The sequence below is a fragment of the Copadichromis virginalis genome, linkage group LG17 (assembly GCF_057382275.1).
Source record: "Copadichromis virginalis isolate Kocher_CV1m ecotype Utaka linkage group LG17, C_Virginalis_male_GT1.1, whole genome shotgun sequence".
Taxonomy (NCBI): Eukaryota; Metazoa; Chordata; class Actinopteri; order Cichliformes; family Cichlidae; genus Copadichromis; species Copadichromis virginalis.
Window position 1 is genome coordinate 8,871,884 of NC_140634.1, and position 23,663 is coordinate 8,895,546.

Below are 23,663 nucleotides of genomic sequence, written 5' to 3' on the forward strand. Positions count from 1 at the left end.
CTTTATGCATCAAGCAAAAATTAAATTATATGCAACATTCACTGACTGGAAGAAATTTGTTTAACATTTAAACCTATTTTCTGCACATTCCAGCACATAAAATAAAATATTTTTTGTGTTTACACTCAGTCTTTCAAATAAATGTCATTGTCATGAGACACTCTCGCAAGAAAATCACGGTTTTAGTACCGCAGTAACGCAGCGTGCTTACGGGAAAGTAACAGTAATCTAATTACCGTTTTTGGAATAGTAATCCCTTACTTTACTCGTTACTCAAAAAAAGTAATCGGATTACACACGTTACTGCCCATCTCTGGCTATGGATCACTTGATTTATGAGCTCAGTAAACACTGTATCACTTTATTGTCTTAATACCTTCTTTTAAGTCTTATAAAATACAGTATGATAATTATTTCATACATCATGGTATCCATTCGAGTCAAAAAAAGAAAAAGAAGAAGAGAGCAAGATCTCCTTTCGAGCTGGCCTACTTTTTGACTGATATAACACCACTGTAGCAGTGCGCAGTGACCGTCGCCGTCAAAGTCCTTGACAATTCAAGCTAGGATGTGCACATTCTCTGGCTCTGTGCCTTACTAAATATATTTTAAAAGCAAATGCAAGGCTTCCTTCTATATTTAACAGATTAAACAAAAGTATTAACGTGAACTTTATTCATAACTGCAGACCCAGAAATCTCAATCTCCAGCAGCCTCCAGACAAGAACGACTAATATTTTAAGATCACAAGCTGCAGCAGCAAACACCTCAGGGAGCCATGGTCTGATATCATAATGAAATTGAAAGGAAATCTCTAGAGTTGAAATTGGCTCCCTCCATATTTTTGTCCCTACTATTGCCTTGACAATTTCATTTTTTTTGTGCATAAGAGATGAAAGACTAATTCAGCATAAAATTCATTATAGGTTTGTGTCTAAGAAAGGCAGAGTACACTTTTAGATGCTGGATCTTTCATGAGATAAGGAATGAAAAAGAAATATTAGGGTGGTATTTGATCGCTTGAAGATAGTTATTCTGAAACACAGTTTTGTATTTTACAACCCTGCATAATATTCCTGTAATATTGAGAGACCTAGAAAGTGTCTGGTTCAGATCACAGTAAGCTGATTCTGTTCTTTTGGATGTAGTGTTGTCCAACATTTCATCACCTGTCCAAGGGTCGTCTTCTGACTCTCATATGTTTCTCCCACTGAAACGCTACGTCCAGAAAAATAGAATCAGCATTCTGGGATGATTGATATCTTGATTAAGGCTTTAATGGTAACATTTTATAAGTGCAAGAAAATATGTTTAGACACTTTTTCTTTTCTCTTTCTCTGTAATAAATGAACATCTTAGTACTTTATACATTTATATATTCCTGATGCTTTCATCACATTTTATAACACTTGTACCAACTTTTGAATGACTTTGAAAATCAAGAGTGATTTCCTTCTGTCTTAACAGCAGCTTATTATGTTTTTTTATGGCACTTTATTTTGACAGTTCAGTCTGTGCATCCTATAGAGCTGCTCTCCAAATAAAGGAAAAGAGATTTGCTGGCCAATTTCATATATCAGTCACAGGCATTACATTAGTGAAACTCTCAATGGAACAACATCTTCTTACGCTCACTGTTATAGTAAACATGGAAATAGAAGAAAGAAAGAAGAAAAAAGTATAAAACTTTGAATTAAAAGTTTGATTTATGCTTTGTCATTCATACACATAATGTTACACCAGAAAAGATCAGGACCATGTGTTGTCTTGTTACACTATTCAGGTTAATGAGTTTGACCTTTCCTAAAAGCAGTAGGGTAAGGGCAGCTAATATTAGCCTACAATCTGCTATGGCAGCGATCAGGGCACGCAGTGGAGAAACACTATATGCAGTGGAAGAGCTAAATGAAAACACAAACTCTGGTATTGGTAATGCTACGTTGCAACTTCTACTAGAGGACACAAACACACTGTCACGGTGTACAAGGTGGACTCACGCGCTGGACTCCGGGGATTGATGCACACAGGAGAATTAATTAATGAACAATGTCCAATGAGTGTATATACAAAAGGTACAGGGCAGTGCTATCTCCAAAGGTGTGGGGCAAAAGGTGAGAGGGGCAGGGCTCCGGGGGAAATCCAGGTGAACACTCTTGCCTCTCTCCAAACAATCCAAACATGAATCCACTCAAACACTCGTCGCTCAGGGAACACCAGGGAAAACAGTCCAGAGGGTCTGACTCTGCACACAAAGAAACACACAACTACATGGAAAAACATTTGCTAGACGCTCGACTTTTACTGACGCGATTCTCACAACGATCCAGCGAAGAATAGCCGTTGCTTCTTGGCTTAAATGCCATCCACACTGATGAGGCACAGGTGTTTCCTCCTCCAAGGGCGCGGGCCAAGGGCGTGAAGCCATAATGAGTTCCGCCCTGGCGAGAGAGAGAGAGAGAGAGAACTAGAGAGATAGAGAGAGAAATCAGCTGATCAGCGACCAGCTGACCCTCCAGGCCGTGACACACACTGTCCATACATTTGGACTGCACTTAGTTGTTGTTATAGGGGGTAATTAAAGCATATCAGGTCTGACATGCCTGTTAGAGAGAAGGAGCAAACAAGAGAAACTAAATAAAAACTTTTGGAAATTTGATATTTTATTTAGTTTCTCAAGTTTTCCATAAAAAAAATAATAAAAAAACTTCAAGAAGGGGAGTGGAATAGAGCAGGTTTTAATTTGTGTGAGGCAAAGCACTCAGTGACCTATCTTAACCGTATGGACCACCGAAGAGGCATTAATATACAATATTATGCAAACAATCTCAACCTGCATTTCTTTATATACTGCTCAAAACACAAACTTAAAGGAAGACTTAGGAAATACATCAAATCTTGGTGGGGGGCAAAAAAAATCATGCCGATATTAAACAATGCTTGCCTTGCTTGCCCTGATAAAATGCCACAGGTAAAGTATGTTTTGCTGTTTAAACTGCTGATTAACTCGCAAAGCAACTTGTTGAGTTATTCATCAAAAAGTACTTACCTCCTTTGTTGTTCTCTACTTTGCTTTGTCTGGACTGTGTAGATAGGCAGTTTGAGAAGATACTGCAGAATCAGGGAGATCACAGAGAAGACCTTAAGCCAGATATTAAATTACATTTTCAGATACTGCAAAACTCAAAATTTACTAAAGTATTCAACCAGATGCTCATTAACATTTAATCAAAGCCACACTGTTTCCCTAATCTCAACCATTTGCTGCTTCGCTTTATCATATGAAGCTCAAGACGTCAACTCTGAATTTTTGCATCCATTTCGTCCACCTGGAGTTTTAAAAAATATTTTCTACTTTCTTCAGTTGATGTGATGCTTATCATCAAAACAGAATTTGCAAAGAGCATTAGTTGAATTTAGTCTTTAAACCAGCACATTCAGCTCCGACAGTGACACTTCTCACTAACTTCTTAACTCCCAGAGGTTTCAGCCACCTTTAAGTCAACAACATCCATCACCTACATCCTGAAGGAGCCCTTTGAACTAAGCAGGAACAGCAGTGGCTTGCCTTCATCCATCTACTCAGATATCACACTAAGAGGAGAAAACATCTCTCTGAGCTTCAGTACCAATCAGAGTCCTGCTCTTCTGCTCTATGTCAGCTCGTTCTACAGAGAGTACCTGATCCTGCTCATCAACAAAAATGGTGAGGACTCTCAGATAGCATTTTCTCTTGGCTGTCTTTTGTTGATAAATGATTGCGTCTTTTTAATTCTGCAACCTATTTTCTCATCTCATTGTTCCTGCAATTTGTTGAATTAAGCCTCTCCTCTCTCCTTTGCTTTCTCCTCCCTCTCTGTCTGTCCTATGCTGCTTTTTTCCAACAGAGCCTGACTAGTCGGGTTGGGTTTGAAAAAAAATATCTGGTGCAGATATAATAAAATGATCATTTATTTTTGAGAGGGGGGTCTTTTTTAAATTATTTATTTTTATTTCTTTGTTTTGTTTGTCGTGGTTGTTTTGTCATTGTATTCAAAGTAAGTAAACTGGAATAATAGGAAATACCAATCAGATTCAAAACTCCAAAGGGGCTGATTAAAATATCTGGATTTATCGTCTAAGCTACTGAAAATATCCTTTTTTGTTATGAATAGAGTTGTTGTTGCTTTGTAGACACAATATTGAAGCTTTTTAATGACACAAAGAAAGCAAGTTTAAATTAGCTGATCAAGCCAATATCAAGTATCTGAACTCTTGCTGAAGTATCCAATTAAATCCCAGGGAGAGTTTTATTTTGATTGTGCCAAAGCACAAATCAAAGCAATTTCCTAAAGGCCCCTTCTACTGCACAGGAAAAGAATTTCCCAGCTGACTCATTCACTGAAATCCTGCTCCAGACACTGCTCCAACTATAAGTCTTTTTATTATAAATATATGGCTTTATGATAAGGGAATTAATCACTAATAGCCCATACTGAAAAAAAGTCAAAATGAGAGAAATAGCATAGAGTATCAAATTATATGTGTAGTACTAAAGAAATATTATTTCTTATCATTTCTGTTCATCTTTTAAGCCTGCAAGAATCTCAGAACATTCAAATTATATCCGCAGCCAAGGGATATAAATGTAACAGTGAAACATGATCAATTTTGTATCATGGAGTTTAATCTTAGATATAAAGATTGGCTCAGGGGGTTGGGAAGCGCATCTGTAACCGGAAGGTCGCCGGTTCCATCCCTGGGCTCTCTGTCCTGGTCGTTGTGTCCTTGGGCAAGACACTTTACCCTACTGCCTACTGGTGTTGGCCAGAGGGGCCGATGGCGCGATATGGCAGCCTTGCTTCTGTCAGTCTGCCCCAGGGCAGCTGTGGCTACAACTGTAGCTTGCCTCCACCAGTGTGTGAATGTGAGAGTGAATGAATAGTGGCATTGTAAAGCGCTTTGGGTGCCTTGAAAAGCGCTATATAAATCCAATCCATTATTATAAAGTGTTAATTCTTACAGTATTACGTGGTTTGTAGACGATCTATTAAAATATTCAGATATGTGGCTTGTTTTCTTCTTTGGTTTTATTAAACAATAGTTTCTTTCATCTACTACCCGAGCTAACCCGAGTTTTTGGCCTAATAACCCCAACCATATAGCAAGCAGGTCTGGCCCGGATCTGGTATCAAGCCGGCACTGCAGGCTGACTTCTGGCATGATACGTATGTCTTTCAGATATGGGCAAGGCCTGGCATAGATGGCACTGTCTATGTGATGGCATGACATTTCTGGTCAATTGTGGTTTGGTTTATGTGGCCCAGGCTCTTAGAAAACAGGTCTGGCCCAGATCTGGCATCAAGCTGGCACTTTTGACTGACCGGTGTCATGACAGGGTGTATGTCAACCAGATGTGGGCCATGTCTGGCAATGATGGTACTATTTATGTTCCTATTTTCCTATTTTACTTAGAAGACCCAAATGCCATGTTGCAATACTATACTGCTATGGTGGCCAACGTTTCAAATGCAGGTTTGACAGGTTTGTGAGTGTACACTTTATCCAAAACCTAGTGAGGGTTTACTTGCGTTTACTACTTGGTGGCTGTAGCTCAGGAGGTAGAGCAGGTCGTCTACTGATCAGAAGGTTAGTAGTTTGATCCCTGGTTCCTCCAGTCTGCATGTCAAGAGTATGCAGTTAGGAAGCACTCAGTTTAGAGAAAGTGGGTTAATGTGGCATGTTGTATAAAACACTTTGAGTAATCCGGGAGACTAGAAAAGCGCTATATAAGAGTCAGTCCATTCATTGTCAGAACAGAGTTTTGTCATGTTACCTTTGCATGTTCTGGCACATGTTGTTGTTACATGGCTTAATTAAGGTACACATTAGGCTGACATCTGGGGCCAGAGCGGAAATTGGTCTGGGCCAGCACAGGGCCAGCAGTGTGTCTGCAACTGGCCCGTGGCTGCACACAACTTACACATGGTCCACATACTGCAAAGAATGACGGCCCTTTGGTGGCCCAGATCAGGTTTGCCAGACGTAGTCCACACATGGGCCAGCGCAGGACCACCAGTGCGTCTGCAACTGGCCTTGTGCTGGCCCTCGTGTGGGCCACATCTGGCAAACCTGATCTGGGCCATCAAAGGGCCATCATGCTCTGCGGTATGTGGGCCATGTGTAAGCACATTGTGTGGGCCAGATCCGGGCCGTACCAATTTTGCTATGTGGATAACATCCCATTAACCATATTGTGAATCAGGTGACTGTAGAACTCGACTCCCGCACGTCAACTTGTTTGTTTTCAAGTTTGAGAAAATTTGCAGTTGTATTGTCTGGTCAGATTATGAGTAGTTAGAGGAGGTGATGCAATGAGAGACCATCAATTTAGTCAGACATCTAACATTTATTATAGCAGTAGAATACAGTCAGATTTAGCTTCTGAGCTCACCACTTGCTGCGTTTATAATAAGGGAAGTCATGAGAAAAAGATTTACAAGTGTGGGCGAGGTGCAGCACTGCCTGCTGTTTCAACCCTTCAACACGATACATAGTAGGAGGGACACTAGCATGTTAGGAGGAGGATTTTGCAGGGATAGGATATGAAGAGAGTGTGGCATGTTGTGCATGTCTGACACAGTGCAGTTAAACTAATTTACTTGAACTTTATCACAGGCTTTGCTCCATTTGTGCCAACTGCAACTGTAACTGCAGACATGTTGAGGCCAAAGATTACCATTTAAAGAATAATACGGATTCATATTTTGCATTATTCCATGAATAGATCTACTTTGTTGTTTGTGGTCTTTAGTAACATTATATTTAACACATATCTAACACAGTTCTTGTCATCGTTTGAGAACACTTTGACCAAATGACCACTTTTGACTTTCTGACTGTTTTATTCTGTATCCATTCGACTACAATTGTACTGTTGCTTTGTGTTTGTGAAGACGAGCTGGAACTGAGGTACAAGCTGCACAGCGGCAGAGATGTGGAGACGCTGAGAAGCAGAGTCATAAACGTGGCTGATGGGCGCCTGCACACAGTGATTGTTAGGAGACTGGCAGATATCGTCTCTGTGCAGGTGAATACAAACACACGGGAGATTTTTCTTACTCTCTCTTACCGGTTTCTGCTGCTTCTGCAGACATAAGCAAGCTGGGCTGTTACCACCAAATGGAATGACACACAGGTTTTTCTTCCCCCAGAACTCCACCAACATTTAAGTCTAAGAGCTAAAGAGTACATTGTTTAATTAATCTGCTGCTCACACTGCTTTAGCCGCTGGTGCTATAAGGAGTCTGCTGGCAGGCTCTGAGTGGAAGGGAAGTATTGTGGGCTGATGCTTGCAGCTATTTCTTTAATTTAAAAACCAACCCTGACCACAAGGATGCTTTCGGAAGTAAAATAAAATATAATAAATGGCAGATTTCCTCTCTGTAGTCAAGCTATGACAACCACTCTGTTTTCTATCGCTCCACTTAAGTCTCAGCATTAGCAAATGTCTTATTGACAAATGAGACTAAAGCCCAAATGTCATTGTTTCCTAGCTTGTTTTTTTTAAATAGAGAGGATCGCTCTCAGACACGTTTACTACCTCAGTATTTTCCTGCTCAGCTGCTGTGAATCGCACAGTCACATTTCAGACTGCCTCTCATTAGAATATGCAGATCAGGCTCCAGGCTGAACATATAATCCTCACATGTTATGCTTTTTCCTTCACTGTGGCTCACATAGCCGTCGTCATTTAAACACTTGACATAAAAGTCTTTGCTTAATGTTGTTTTCAGATTGACCAGAACGCCAGAGAGGACTTGAACTTGACATCTGATGTGGAGTTCAACAGCATCAAATCACTCATACTGGGCAGAGTGGAGGGTGAGTGTGGCTATCTTAGGACATGCACCAGTACCGGCTCATTTGAATAACAGTACTGAGATGTTTGGCCTCATGTGGCAAAGTGGTGTTCTGGATCCTTGTGCTGTTCTCTGGTCATCATGTTGTCTGGAACAGAGGGAAAGCTGCAGCCCAAGCAACAGCTGTGACTCTGTGAAGCAAATCAAGCTAACATCCATATTCAGCTGGTCACTCTCTTGAAGAGATTAGAAAAGGACAGCACTCTGCGAAAGTCACTGCGATGTAGATGCATCTAAAAGTATGGTAGGTTAAGATAATTGTGTAAATGGCACTAGTGCAGAAGTTCAAAATATACCTGCATGTCTGTGCAGTTTTATCTGTGGTATCAGGGCGGTGAGTAACACAGTCTTTATATCTGTCTAGCTGAGCGAGGCTTCAGACAGCTGTAATCATAACAACTTCAGAAAAAGGTCCTTCACTTTGTATGGTAATGAGGAGAGAATGAAAAGAACAAATTACTTAGAAGATTGGAGTCAGCACCTTCAATTCAGCATAACAACCAAAAAAAATAATAAATCTAATCTGCTGTGGGTAGGGTCAAACTAAACCAGGAAGTCAGGAGGTGCCGTTCCCCCTATTCCTCTATGACAGAATGTTGTATTTCAGCATTGCTGCAGTAGTTGCACAGCTGATTTATCTGCAAGGAGTTCTCATTATGAAAGAAACACTTAAGTGAATTCCCTACGCTGTTTTTGAATAGCATCACTTGGGATTTTTCACTGCTGCTAGAACCTGTGGGCGTTAGAAAGGATTTTATATTGCTAAAATAGAAAATCACTGTTTCTCAAAATGTAGAGGTAGCACAGGGTAAAAGTGCTGCAACACCTCTTAACCTTTGAATTCAAGTGTTTTAAGTTCAAAAGCTACAGATGTAAAACATCAAGCTCCTAGTAATGCAGTGTCTTTACAAACATTTGTGGAAGGACTGGTTGTTATAAACAGCTCAATAAATCTGAGTGCTCTAATAATATGATGCCACCACCGAAACAAGTCAGTTTGTCAAAATTCTTCCCTCTACAATTAACTGTAAGTGCTGTTATTGCAAACTGGAAGCATTTAGAAATCATAGTAACTCAGCAATACAGTGGCAGACCATCTAAAGTAGCAGAACAGGGTCACCCCGTAAATAGTGCGTATTGCTGACTCAATAACTGCAGGGTCCAAACCTCCCCTGGCATTAACATCAGCACAAACAGTGTGCGCCAGGAGCTTCAGGGCATGGGTTTCCATTGCCAAACAGCTTCTTTAGGTGTAATGTGTAGAAGGCTCCGAAACAACCCAGTATCACAGAAAAATGTGTAAATGGCACGACATCCACCATCTCCATTCCACAGTTTGAATCTCCAAAGTATTAAATGGACATGCATGCAGGAATTGTATTGCTGCATGCAGAAGTTGCACACTAGCAGGGGTGAAAAAATTTTAAAGCCAAGAGGCTGGTAGTGAACAAAAAACATATAAAGTGTATTCCAGGCTGCTTAGTCGCCAGAAAGCTAGGCGGCTAATGTGTGTAAGAATGTCTATTTAAACACTTTCCCTTGCTTCTGCATCCATGTCTATTTCATATCTATTTCATGCTTTGGACCGGCGTGTCTATTTTGCCATGATATCGAGTGGCCCAGTACTTTATCCATTAGCCCTGGCCCTAAAGTACATGAGCCAAGGGATTAGCAACGCTTTCTGAAACCAGTTTTGACTCGTACATTTTTATTTATTTTTTTGCAAGATCAGACCTCTCATTTCACTATTCCCTTATATATCTACGTGTAGGGTTTTTTTTTCGATATTTTTGATGAAATAAGACAATGAGTGGGAGAGGAGGATAAATGGGATGAACATAAAATACATTTGCTTTCTGTGTTGTGTTGTGAATAAAATGTGATTAAATTACATTTTGTTTTAATTGACAATTTGCACAGTGTCCAAATTTTATAAAGCAATTGGGGCTGAATTTTGTTTTTGTCAGGAAGCTACTGAACTCCTTCCTGTACTTGGTTCACAAGTAAGAAACAGATATAAATTGATGCTGTTGCTGTTTTTAGGTCCTCCTTGTTACGTTTTTTTAAAAAAAATTATTCTTGACCCAGTCTGTGTTAGTATGTAACCCCACTGCCCCCATGCTGAGCCAGAGGACTCGGGCAGTCATATCAGTATCAGAGAGGCAGCAAAATAGTTGATATACTGTCGCTCCCTGCCAGCCCTGTCATCCATCAGCCTAACTAATGGACCAAGAAAGAATGGAGAGATTCAGATGCTCACAGAAGGAGACAGAGACAGTGAAAGGAGGTGGAAGTAAAGTTTTTTTCAGTTCATATACTGTCAGGGTTTGGCTACATAAACACCTTTTGACTCTTTTTAGCATTTTGCACCCAAGGATTATTCATTGTGTAAGATTAGTATCAAAACTTTTGCCACATCAGCTGTAATTTTACTAATACATGTTGAGTTTGAGATGTTCAATTCCACATATTTTAATTTTTAATACATATTTTTATATATATTCTTTTTCTCACAAGAGGAGATGTTGTCTTCTTAATACATTAGGTGGTTAGACTTGTGAGCCTGCATGCTGTGTTAAAGAAATTAGTTTTCTTTCAAATACATCCATCATTCTACCACCACAGCTTTTCCTTTTATTTTTTTTCCTGTCCTCAGTCATACCTTGCTGACTCATGCATATATGCACATGACACAAGATACTTAAATCAAAGTCAATTTACGCTGAATTTAAAAACTCAACGCCTGATCAAATATGCAGCTGATAAACTGGCCTCTCCAACCAGGCCACTCTGCAGTGTCCCATTAATGTGGTGAAAAGTTGTTTCTCTCTGGTAATAACTTAGATGACTGCCAGTGATGTGCTGTGTAATCAAATTGCACTGCAGGAATAATTGTGGTTTGTACTGACATTTATAGCTGCTTAAGATTTTATTTAGCACCTGCTGCCACACATAGCGGGGATGTGACTGTATTAGAAAGTAAGACTCACTCCTTAAAGAGGTATGCACACGAGAAATAGGTACACTTTTTTTATGCTGGGCTGGACCCTGCTTTTGTCTTGAGAACTGTTCATATTGCCATGATAGCGTCTCACAGTTGCTGAAGATTGTTGACTACACATCCATGATGTGAATCTTTCATTACACTTAATCTTAAAGGTGGTCTATTGGATTAAGATCTGGTGACTGTGGAGGTCATTTGAGTGTAGTGAACTTACTGCCCAAGTTTAAGAAACCAGTTTGACGTGGTTTAAGCTTCGTGATATGTTGCATTATTATTTTGGAAGTAACCATTAAAAGGGCACACTGTGGTCACAAGGTTCAAGGTTCTTTATTATTTGTCACATGCATAGTTATACAAGTATAACACACAGTGAAATGTAGCCTGACACGCTCCTCGACATGTGCAAAAATTGGGGGGGGGTGTAGAGGAAGAACATTATATATATATATATATACACATATAGTATATACACTGGGTGAATGTGCAGTAGTAGCAGCAAGCAGGTGAATTCTGTACATTAATATGAATAGATATCTGACTATTTTACAGGATAGACAATATAAACATATTTAAAATTAAAGGAATTGAAATGTACATTGTTCCTTGGTTTAGTGTCTGGAAGAGTCCTGTCTCAGTCAATTATAGATGATGTGAGAGGGCGGGTGTGTGTGTTTAGGGCACGGATGGCTTGGGGATAGAAGCTCCTCTTGAGTCTCTCTGTCCTTGCCCGGAAGATGCGGAACCTTCTACCAGATTGCAGAAGTTGGAACAGTTTGTTGCCAGGATGGGACGGGTCCTTCAGTATCTGCGCTGCTCTAGTCCGGCATCTCCTGGTGTAGGTGTCCTGAAGCGGGGATGGAGACAGTTAGCAAAAGTACTCAGGTTTGCTGTGGTATTTAAATGATGCTCAGCTGCCCAAAAATGCTCAGCTGCCCAAAAATATGACACCATTACACCACCAGCAGTCTGAATTGTTGATGTAAGGCATGTCGTTTCATGTTGTTACTCCAAACTGTGACCCTACCATCTGAATGTTGCAGCAGAAATCGAGAATCACACCAGGCAATCTTCTATTGTCCAATTTTGGTGAGCCTGTGCAAATTGTAGCTTCTGTTTCCTGTTCTTAGGTGACTGGAGTGGCAGCTTGTGTGGTCTTCTGCTTTTGTAGCCAATTTGCTTCTAAGTTTGACCTGTTGTGCATTGACAGAGCTCTTCTGGATATCTTGCTTGTAACAAGTGGTTATTTGAGTTACTGTTGGCTTCCTGTCAGCTTGCAAGAGTCTAGCCATTCTCTTCTCACCTCTGAGGCATTTTCACTCCAGCAAACCACCGCTCACTGGATATGTTCCCTTTTTTTCAGGCCATTCTCTGTAAACCCCAGAAGTGTTACAAATCCCAATAATACCATCAGATCAGCAGAAATACTGAAATACTTAGACCAGCCTCGTCAGGCACCAAGGACCGTGCCACGTTCAAAGTCACTTAAATTGCCACTATTTTGTGCAGATGCAGCACGACAGACACAACATAATTTGTGTGGCTTTGATGCTGGATGCTATGATTTATGCCCCATCTCAAAAAACACAGCCTTTTGATGCCATGTCAAAAAAGAGAAACATGCAGGATAAATGCTGAATGATCATTTAAGAAAAAACCAAACATGGAATTAAAACAAGCAGAAACAGACGAGGTGCTATTATTAAGAAAAGGAGTAAGGGTGTGTGAGTGGATGAGTGAACAGTGCTGAGGTCGAATTATCATGAGACTCAAAACCATGAAACATGTTGAAGAACAGCACTCAAAGGTGTGAGGAAGAGTGGGGTTTATATAGGAAACGCTGGGCTCAGGTGTCTCCAACTAGCCTGATCTGCTATCCTGCCCCACTCATACGCTATGCTGGAAGTAGAAAAGAAATAGAGCAGTGACAAAGGCAAGCAGACCATCACAGCCCTTTGACGTTTATTTTTTCTTTAAAGTTTGCTTCACTTTCCCAACCTTTTGATACTGTCATCATATTGCTGTTGATGTGTACGAATACTGTATAACTGTATAACTCTGTTAAAGCAATCAAAGACTTTGAACATAATGAGTGGTTGTTCATTGTCGTCAAAGTCGAGGTTTTATTTATCTGCCCCCTTTTCCCTCTCCTTGCTGTGTGTTTCTCCCTCTGGATTCAGAGCCTGATGGATTGGATGCCGAGATGGCCGAGCTGGCCTCGCTTGGGTTCACTGGCTGCCTGTCAGGTGTTCATTTTAACTCCATCAGTCCTCTGAAAGCTGCTCTGCTCCATCCTGACAGCCCTGTTATTGTCACCGGCCCATTGGTACAATCAAGCTGTGGTTCCTCTTCTCCAGCCAACACCTACGCAGCAGAAACAACACACTCCTTATCAGGTACAGGGAGCAAAGTCAGCCTCTGTATGCTCAGTTTATGCATATATTATTGGCCAGCCCTCTCCCATCCACCCACCTTCTCCTGGTGTGGGAATCTGTCTGGTACGCCTTTAATATTATTCTTATGGCTGTTCATTAGACTTTCTTATTGGCTCATTAACCATCCTCCTCGGTAAACAGACAGAGTGATGGCACAGCGGCAGATGAGATTAGTCAGACAACTGTAGTGAGGTCCTTTAAGGCTGTGCTGAGACTTTAAACAAGCACTCTCAGTACTGACTGATGGCTTTCTCAGTAACTCTACCTTCTGTCACTTTATTTCATATATATATGTATATATACATGTAGAGATATATAGAGATAGAGATAGATGTGTGTATGTTCTTGCCTTCTCATCTTTGCTCTATGTATTTTTATCCTCTGCCTCTGTTTGCAGGCCAGCCTGGTTCAGTGGATCCAGGTCAGCCTTTAGTCAACACCATCAGAAGTGACTCCGCTCTAATTGGAGGTAATGCTATTCTTCTCAGCAGGAATAAGAACAAATCAATAGATTATAAAAGTTGAATCAAAACCTTTGGGAAGATGCAGTTCTGTAGAACTGAACACCTTTTTTTGGTTATTCGTCAGTTTTTCTTGTGACTGTGTTTATGTGGGCTTTCTTTTGCATGTGTGACTCACTGCTGCTTCGTCGTATGTGTGCTTGAAGGCAGTCAGGAACTTTGTGAACTGCCAGGTTGTTCTCTCTGTCCTGCACCATGGTTATAGAAACCAAATTTCTCATTTGCGGGGCAGCTACGATGACAGGTTGTTGTGGACGGCACAACTCTGCTCTTACCTCCACCAAGGAGGTTTTGTTTTTGGTAACGCTTGCATGCATGGTGTCATTCTGTCTGTAAGCTTGAAAAGTTTCAAATAAATTGAATAAAACTTTGTCGGGGTGTAAAGTGGGGCCAACTTAACGATCCATTTAAATTTTCCTTACCCATGTTTAGGTATGTTTCCTATGTTTGTGTAATCAAAGTAAACATGTCATGCTACCCTTATGTGATTTTTAACATATGGTTAAAAATTAGAGAGCGATAATTTTTTTTCAGGTTTTTTAGATAAGATAAGATAACCTTTATTAGTCCCACACGTGGGAAATTTGTTTTGTCACAGCAGGAAGTGGACAGTGCAAAAGTTATGAGGCAAAAATTAGAATACAATAAGAATAAATACAGTACACAACTGTACAGAATAGAATAAAATGAAATACTATATACAGTAGAATAAAATAAAATAAATATACAATAAGATAAAAATAGAATACAAATACTATATACAACTGAGTAAAAATACAATGATGACAGAAAGGATTATTGCACTTAGTATTATTGCACATGTATGGATGTGTGTGCTTGATCAGTTAAAGTCTTTATTATGGAGTCTGACAGCAGTGGGGAGGAAAGACCTGCGAAATCTCTCCGTCCCACACCGTGGGTGCCGCAGTCTCCCACTGAAGGAGCTGCTCAGTGCTGTCACAGTCTGCTGCATGGGGTGGGAGACGTTGTCCAACAGGGATGACAGCTTAGCCGCCGTTCTCCTGTCACTCACCACCTCCACTGGGTCCAGAGGGCATCCTAGAACAGAGCTGGCCCTTCGGATCACCCTGTTCAGTCTCTTCCTGTCCCCAGCAGAGATGCTGCCGCCCCAGCAGACCACACCATAAAAGATAGCAGAAGCCACAACAGAGTCATAGAAGGTCTTCAGGAGTGGGCCCTCCACTCCAAACGACCTGAGTCTCCGCAGCAGGTACAGCCTGCTCTGCCCTTTCCTGTAGAGGGCGTCTGAGTTATGAGTCCAGTCCAGTCTATTGTTCAGATGAACACCAAGGTACCTGTAGCTGTCCACAGCCTCAATGTCCATACCTTGGATGTTCAGTGGTTGCAGTGGAGAATGCTTGTGCCTGCGGAAGTCTACCACCAGTTCCTTGGTTTTACTGGCGTTGATCTGGAGGTAGTTCAGCTGGCACCAGTCCACAAAGTCTTGGGTCAGACCTCTGTACTCCTTGTCGTCCCCATCAGTGATGAGGCCGACTATTGCAGAGTCATCAGAGAACTTCTGCAGGAAGCACTGGGTGGAATTGTGGGAGAAGTCTGCAGTGTAGATGGTGAAGAGGAACGGAGCCAGAACCGTTCCCTGTGGGGCCCCCGTACTGCAGACGACCCTGTCCGACACACAGCCCTGAGTCCTCACATACTGTGGTCGGTCGGTGAGGTAGTCCAGGATCCAGGTAGTGAGGTGATGGTCCACTCCAGAGTTCACCAGCTTGTCCTTTAGAACCGAGGGAAGAATGGTGTTGAAGGCACTGGAGAAATCAAAGAACATGATTCTCACAGTGCTTCCAGCGGTCTCCAGGTGAGCGAGGGAACGATGTAGGAGGTGAATGACGGCATCATCCGCTCCAATGCCAGGCTGGTAGGCAAACTGAAGTGGGTCCAGTGATGAGCTTATTAGGCGCCGAAGCTGAGCCAGGACCAACCGCTCCAGGGTCTTCATCAGGTGGGATGTCAGAGCCACCGGCCTGTAGCTGTTGAGGTCCTTGGGGCGTGAAGTCTTTGGCACTGGTACAACACAGGAGGTTTTCCAGAGCTGTGGGACTCTTCCCAACCTCAGGCTCAGGTTGAAGAGGTGCTCCATCACCCCACACAGTTGGTCCGCGCAGGACCTGACGACCCTCGAGCTGATGCCATCTGAACCCGCTGCCTTCTTGCCATTAATCCTCCTCAGTTCCCTCCTAACCTGGGTGGTTGAGAGAGACAGGCTGGAGCCTTGTGTTGAGTGTGTATTGGATGCTGCAGTTGGGGGTGGGGGGGAGTGAGCAGGGTGAATAGAGGAGGTGTGAAGTGTCTGAGGTGGAACAGCAGCAGTGGGGGTGGGTGAGTCTGCAGCCGATGTTGCAGACTGCCTCATGGCTGAATCAAATCTGTTGAAGAAATGATTCAGTTCATTTGCCCATCTCACATCCCTCCCAGGCAGAGAGTTCTGCTGTTTGTGGCCCGAGATGGTTCTGAGGCCTCTCCAGACTTCACCAACGTTGTTTTGTTGAAGCTGGTTCTCCATCTTCTGCCTGTAGCTCTCCTTCCCATTCCTTATCAGTCCCCTCAGCTCTCTCTGCACCCTTTTCAACTCCTCTTTGTCTCTGGATCTAGCACAATTACACAACATCTGAAACAATTCAACAATTATTTTTCTTTCTTTTTACCTTTCTGTTGTTTTTAGGGGTGATTGCTGTTGTGATTTTTGTCACCCTATCCGCATTGGCAGTGATGGCCAGATTCATATGCAGCAGGAAAGAAACATATCGGAACCAGGAAGTGAAAGCAGCTCAACCTGAAGACAGCAACGAGTTCCCCTTCAGCGGCCAGCCGGATTCTCCGAGCGCTCCCAGTGAAAACCAGAAGGAGTATTTTATTTAGCAGGACTGCTAAATAACCGCTCACTGACCTGGCCCTGTACAGATCAGGAGGACTTACTCTCAGTGCTTTATAAAATACCACTGAGCTTTTTTCTTTGTTACCTTTTTTTTTTTGTAAATGTTGTATAATTTGCTAGAAACACTGGCAAATGTGTTGGACTCCATTTCCCTGGAAGTAATCGATGGTGTCACTTTGATGTACATAATATTTAATGATGCACAATAAATGGTGATTTGTGTGCTTATTATCCAAATTCTCTGCCATTGTGAAATGCTACAATTAATTTATTAAAAAGAAAAACAAAGGTAATGGCACATTTATGCTTGATTTTTAAAGAAAAAAGAAACACTTTTCTACGAGGATGATGACTTTTATGTAAAAAATCGAGATGTCAGAGCCATAGGATGTTTTAAAAGATGGGAAGATGGACTTTACTGACAGGAGGATTGATATGCGTGGTTAACATGTGAAACCTCAGCCAAAGCACAGTGCAAGAATCAAACAAAATCCATCTGTTTTAACTTAACATAACTTCAACACCTGCTGTATATATAAATAATAAACTGTCAGTCAGTCCAAAGCTTTACGTCAACCCTTTGTCACCGAGTTGGTCGGAAAGCTTTTATGCTACTCCGTGTACTTTTTCATGAACAAAATAAAAGCTTTACAATGAGACCAAGGTTTGGGGTTTTTTAAAGTTGCCTACCTGTACCTCCTGCAGTGAGCAGCCAGCCCGAGAACTCAAGGCGACACGGACCATAAAACACCATCTCCCTGCTTTCACTCTGCAGACATTTCATCTGTTTTTGCCGTTTCCTCTGTCTTTGCCTGATAGGTGTCCTGAGGACATAACCACACTAGAACATTCTTACCACACCCGAGCATGTTTGACCCCAAACTCCAGTTTGTTTGACTAGTGAGACTGCTGTGTTCCCTCCAAAAATCACCCAAATAATCCACAAAGTTAAAGCTTTAATGCTCCATTCACTTCGGGATAAAGGAAAGGAAGCACGGGTACAAAATATGGGGAATATGAGAGGAAAAATGAAGAATACTCACTCTGAAAGTTAAGCGCAGTGTGATGCAGGCTAGCAGTGGGTGGGGTGTAGGACAAATGTACGAGGCAGCCGAGCCTGGCAGCGCCCCAGCCTGTAGATAAAAACATGTTCAAGTTTTGTGACATCTGGTGTACATTCATCGGCCCTTTTATGTTTACCCAGTGGTCCTTTTACAAACTTGTCTATTGCTGCAGAGCTATGCATCATCTCATCTTAGCCTTGCTGCAGGTGCACCCCAGTTTGAGAAAGGATCCCTTAAGGATAATCAGAAAAAGAATTAGGATGAACTCAAGGAGACGGCTGTGTAGAAATGATGCAATGAAAGCCAACCAACTCAGTATTGATGCTTGTTACATATATATTTCACTCTTTATGCAAAACTCTGAATCATTGGAGGTTTTTTGACCAAAGAAGTGAAAAAGTAGTGCTTTTTTTTTTCCTTAATGGTTTCATGCATCACAATGTGAAGTCATTACTGCAGAATTTAGCTATTTGTTCTTTTTTGCTCATTTCTCTCAAAAGCTGTCATTACCATTCAAATAAATATCTTTGTTGATGCTCTTTAGCACAGAACATCCACGCAAATGCGATGATACATTTTTCATGAAAATGGTTACTTGCTCTTCTACACATCAGCTGACTGCTGGTGTTTTTGTCTTTCCCGTGGAGCAAATAAAGAGATGCATTGTCTTTTCCAATGTAGCTGAGAAACCACAAAGTGCTCCAAATGCAAACTTTATGCTTAGAAAATCAAAGGAAAGCAACAGCAAAGCGATGCCCAATGAGTGGAGAGGTAAACAGGGGAACGGTATGGATCATGTCTGCAAAAAAGAACTTAAAAAGAAAGTAATTTTTGTGGTTTCACACAGCTCCCATCAGAGGACTACTATGAATAAGTCTTCTACACAAAACAGCAGTCGTCTGCATTTTGATTGATGAAACAAAATGAAAGTGTATAAAGTGAATCCCAAGAAAAGGAGAAATGTTCTCCTGCAAAGTACCCGGTCTCAGTACGTCTAGATCTGCTGCATAGCCGAGTCTCTGCTCCTTCAGCCTGCAGTCAGTCTCTTAAAAGCAAATGTTTTTCTTTAACAACATACCAATAATAAATCTAAAAGACACACAAAAAATGCTGTACTTCTTTTACAGTTTTCTTGTTCATGGAGAAAAGTGTGATTAATTCACTGCAGACTGTAGACAGTGGAACATTTATAAATGCTGACCCTATAAATAAAATTAGGACGACTCACCAACCGAACAGTCATAGCAACATCATTTATATGCATAAGTTAATCTATTCAGTCTGTACTAACCTTTATAGCTGCAGCTACTTTTTCGCTTCAGTTCAGTTCAGTTTTATTTATTTGGCACCAAATCACAACAACAGTTGCCTCAAGGTACATTATGTTTTAAGGGAAAGCTCATATAATAATAAAGAGAAAACCCCAACAATCAGACGACTCGCCATGAGCAGGCACGTGGAAACAGCAGGAAAGAAAAACTTCCTTTTCAGAGGAAGAAACCTCCAACAGAACCAGGCTCAGGGAGTGGAGGCCATTTGCTGTGACTCACAGACAGGACAACAGGGAGCAAGAGAAAGTTATAGTTGACTATTAATTATTAAAATCCAAATAGGTGTATAAAAATGAAAAGAGGCGAGCTCCCATCAGCCTAGGCCTATCGCAGCGTAGCTAAGGGAGGAGTCAGGGTCACCTGATCCAGGAAAGTTTTAAGCCTAATCTAAAAAGTAGAGAGGGTGTCAAACTGGGAGCTGGTTCCACAAAAGAGGGGCCTGAAGTTGCAAGGCTCTGCCTCCCACTCAACATGTGTTGTGTGGTGCTACTATGAGGTCTTAAAAATGTGATGGGTCTGATTATTCACTAAGTATTTGAAAGAAAGGTTTTTTGAAAGCTGGAATATGTTTCCTGAACCCTCAAAACCTTGGGCAAACACACTCATAAAATGAGTAAGGTATTTACATCCACAAGGTATCCCATAATTTTATAATACTCTGCATCTCTTAATGACATCAGTAGAGGTGTTTCCCTGCTCTGGATTATGGGAATAGACAGATTAATGTTTTAACACAAATCACCTGTCAATCACACACCAGCACCGATGTGATGAGACCTGAAACAGAAAAAAAGAACCTGTAACCAGGGTGATGCAACAATGTTGTTGAATGACTGTATTTGACATTAATATCCAGAATGGCTTTAGAATACCAATGGCAGAAAGCAAAGGATAAAAGCACAATAGGACTCATTTAAAGAGAAACTTCACCTTGTCATCGACTTGTTTTTTTTTGTTGTTGTTGTTGTTTTTAAAAGAGCCAGTTATTAATGTAAACCAAAAGCAAGAAAAACTCAGTATCTATGTTGCTTTGTGTAAATCATGACCCTGTAAGTAGTTTCTCGTAGGAACTAATTTGTGCCGTATTAGACTGGCCAGCCTTATCACTGTGCAGAAGGAAACTGTGTTTACCTGTGACAGGATGTATGGATTTTATGTTGTTCCAACTGAGATTCAAACACACAAAAAATGCTTGAAAAATGTTCCTACTGTTGTTATCCTGAATTCCTATTTGTCCTCACAGAGAGAAATGGCAACTATTCAATGAAACTATATAGCTTGCATGTCCTGTAACAGCTGCTAGTTTGGGGTTCTGCTGTCAGAAGCAGCCCAGGTGATTCAGACATCTGAGTGAGACCTTGGCTGAGAGCTTTAGTCTCTGGTGGTTAAAGAGGTTAAAGGGTAATAAATTTCCTCCTGGGACCAACTGGGGAAATTACACAATATGGGTTCTGCTAACCGTCCTTTTAAGTGGCGTAACTGCTTTTTAACGACTTCCTCTCCATCCCTCTGAGTGCTTGTTTAGTCTCTGTCCCCCAGTCATATAGAAGAGATGCAAAGCTTTTTATCTGCTTTTGTGTCTGCTGTTGGAACAAAGCCATTGCTGTTTGGATGGGTGGTTAAAGACACTTTTATGTGTTTCTTTTTGAACCAGAATCTTGCTGATTTTTACAGATCAGCTCTACTTTGGCTGATCTTTGTGTTGAATGTCCTTTTAATCATCACTTACGACCTTAAAGCAAACTTTTACATTGTATATAGGATTGTTTTTATGTTCAAATCTGGTTGAATGAAAAAAAAATTGTTGCTGTGCAGGAAATGCAGTGGAAAAACAGTGTTTAGAGGCAGCTGAGGTCTTTTGTTTCCCTGTTAAATGAAGCTGAAACACAGCAGCACTTTGCATCTCTGGAGCAAATTAAATTAACATAAATTTACATCATGTATTGTAGTTCCTAAACTTTTAAGGCAAGGTTTTCTTTATGCTCTATGTGACATTATTGATGGGTATTAATATGCTTCCATCAGCCTAAACACAGATAAACATCAAAGCTGACTAAACGGAAGCGTGTTTTATAATTGCCAAATTCCTTCCAAATTACAACATTTGGAGAGCGAAGAGAAGTTACTTCTTGGTCCAAACTTTCACGACAGGAATGAATTCATCTTGTTTAAGGCTGCAAGTTCTGGAAAGATGACTCACATCGCTAACAGAAGTTTCGGAAACAAATGAACTTCTAAGCAAAGTCAGCTCTGCTACAGCATTTTGAAGATTTTGACAAGGGAATACGCTCCTTTCAGCTGCTGTGTTGACACAAGGTGTTGCTATAGCAGGTATAGAAGTGTTTTACACCAGATGCTCTTCCTTGTCTACATCTGGCATTGAACCAGCAACCTTTCATTGCCTAAGCAATTGTGACAGAAGTACAAAAAAACAAAACAAAACACAGCAATAATACAATCATCCAACCCGGAATCTCAGTTTCTTCATTGAAACACATGGATTAGCTCATTATTACTTGTTGTAAGATACACATTTTTCCAAACTGTGTTTTATGAGTGCAAATGGCTTCAGTCTCTATATTCATTCATTACAACAAGATTGCATCAAATTTTGAATTTTGTGTGTTTCTCAGTCCATATCACAGATAGGTAAATTTGAACTTCTGGTATCCACCATAATCACAATAAATGGCGCAGGCATTCCCAGTGCTAAGTGGAATTTTCAAGTATCTGTACTCTGTTTGAGTCTGTTTCTTTTTCTTTTTTGAGAACTTTTTACTTTTACGCTCTAAATTTTAAACAAATATCTGTACTTTCTACTCCTTACGTTTTCAAAAAAGGCTTGTGACATTATGTGGTTTTTTTATGTTATGAATTGTGCTGCAAAACAAACCGAGGTAGACTTACTGATATTTAAAGGCTGCATGAAAATCCTCTGCAGGTTAGTTTGCTGTAATGTGAAGGGTTTAAAGTAAAGAAGCATTTGTGCACACTGACTGTGGTTTCATGTCAGAGTTAGGTTAGCAGAAGCTGATAATGCTGAGATTCATCCACTGAATTCCACCTTCACACCAACTTTATACCGTCTAATATAATAACAGTATAAACAGTGTACTGTCAGTGTAGAGGACGGAAATGAGGCAGGACATCTTATGAAACATCTTGTTAAATTCAGATGTGTAAATCCACAAAGAGCAGTAAACCTCAGAACAGCAGTAGCCCAGATCAGCCGATCACAGCCTGCATATAAAGAAAATCTACTGAAGCTCTCTATAGAAATTAGTGCGAGTTGTGAGTCTTTTCCGTACTCTGAACCACTACAACTGATTTTACAATTCCATACCTGCTCACCTGTTTTCTGTGTTAAAGGCAAAGACACCCTCCACAATGCAGACATCATGTTCCTTCTTTTTCTCTGCTCAAGATTTATATGTTTACTTGAAAATTATGTCAGAATGCAGTCCCCTGAATAAACACTGGATTCTCTGTTCAAACTGTCATCTCAGGCCTCATGAGGTGATGTCGCATGTTTTGATTGGGTGACTTGTTTACCCAGTGGGAGTAACCGGCAACTTCTTGGGCAGTGGACAGAAAAACAAAAACCTGAGCTGTAGTCCCCGCTTATTTTTCTTTTTGTTTTTCTAACTCTCTGAAGACAAAGAAACATAAAACAAATTAAGCATAATGTTCTCAGAAATCATTGATATAATTTCTGAGAAAAATCAACAGTTTATTATTTTTTCATTCAGTAACAATGAAATTATTTTACTGTGGATTGAATGCTAATAACGAACAAATAATATATCTGCTGCTGGGAGACTCTTCATTTGATAATCACTGTATAAATGAAACCTGTCTCCACGTCTACTTGACATTCTTTGGATTACTACTTAATATCTAAAAAGTGGGACTCCGTGTGTTTCATGTATGTTATTGCCCACTTTTGTTTCTGTCTGCATGCCTGTCAGATTATTTCACACTCCCATGGAGCATCCTCTGTAACTGCTGGCATTTTTGAATAATCATTTTGTTTCAGTATCACTCCATGCTCACATGACTCTAAATTACCCAAATACCATTAGGATTTCCGCTCATCTCTAATGTAACATGTGGACTAAATTTAATTTAACACACTGCTCACTCAAAGTTGGTGTCAAGTGTTATGAATAAACGTGCTCTCACCTGAATGAAGAGAGTTGATTAATGCGTTCCTGTGAAACAGCAGCAATCAGTGGTAAGAGAAGAGGCGGGTGGAGAGAAAGAGCGTTGACTCTCTGCTGCTGTTTCCTGCTGCACTTTGGAGATCTGATGGATAATTACCAGCAGCCTTCTCCCTGATTAGTGATCTGATGAGACTGCAGCACTACAGGCAGAAAACACATCGCCACCCGCCTGATTATATACGACATCGCAGACCTCTGTTGTCACTTTGTATCCATCATAATTGTTCTGGAAAATTGATCTGGAATTGCAGCGTGGCTTCTATGGTGGCAAAACAC

At 40.9% G+C, this 23,663-nt stretch overlaps 1 protein-coding gene and 1 long non-coding RNA gene across 2 annotated transcripts in view; one reads left to right on the top strand and one right to left on the bottom strand.

The window, feature by feature from the left end:
* The window catches only part of LOC146688950 (contactin-associated protein-like 4), a 130,619-nt gene extending 113,191 nt beyond the window's left edge, over positions 1-17,428 (top strand). The window contains exons 19-24 of the mRNA XM_085437227.1: positions 3,479-3,703; positions 6,933-7,066; positions 7,773-7,860; positions 13,080-13,295; positions 13,732-13,803; positions 16,557-17,428. Of these exons, the coding sequence (XP_085293353.1) occupies positions 3,479-3,703; positions 6,933-7,066; positions 7,773-7,860; positions 13,080-13,295; positions 13,732-13,803; positions 16,557-16,753 (932 nt within the window). The 3' untranslated portion in view covers positions 16,754-17,428. The remainder of the gene's footprint in view (positions 1-3,478; positions 3,704-6,932; positions 7,067-7,772; positions 7,861-13,079; positions 13,296-13,731; positions 13,804-16,556) is intronic.
* Positions 13,168-13,740, bottom strand: LOC146688953 (uncharacterized). Its single transcript, XR_014916083.1, has 2 exons — positions 13,372-13,740; positions 13,168-13,263 (listed from the first exon to the last, which is right to left on the bottom strand). It is a non-coding gene; the product is annotated as an uncharacterized LOC146688953 (long non-coding RNA).
* Positions 17,429-23,663: the final 6,235 nt, after the last annotated feature.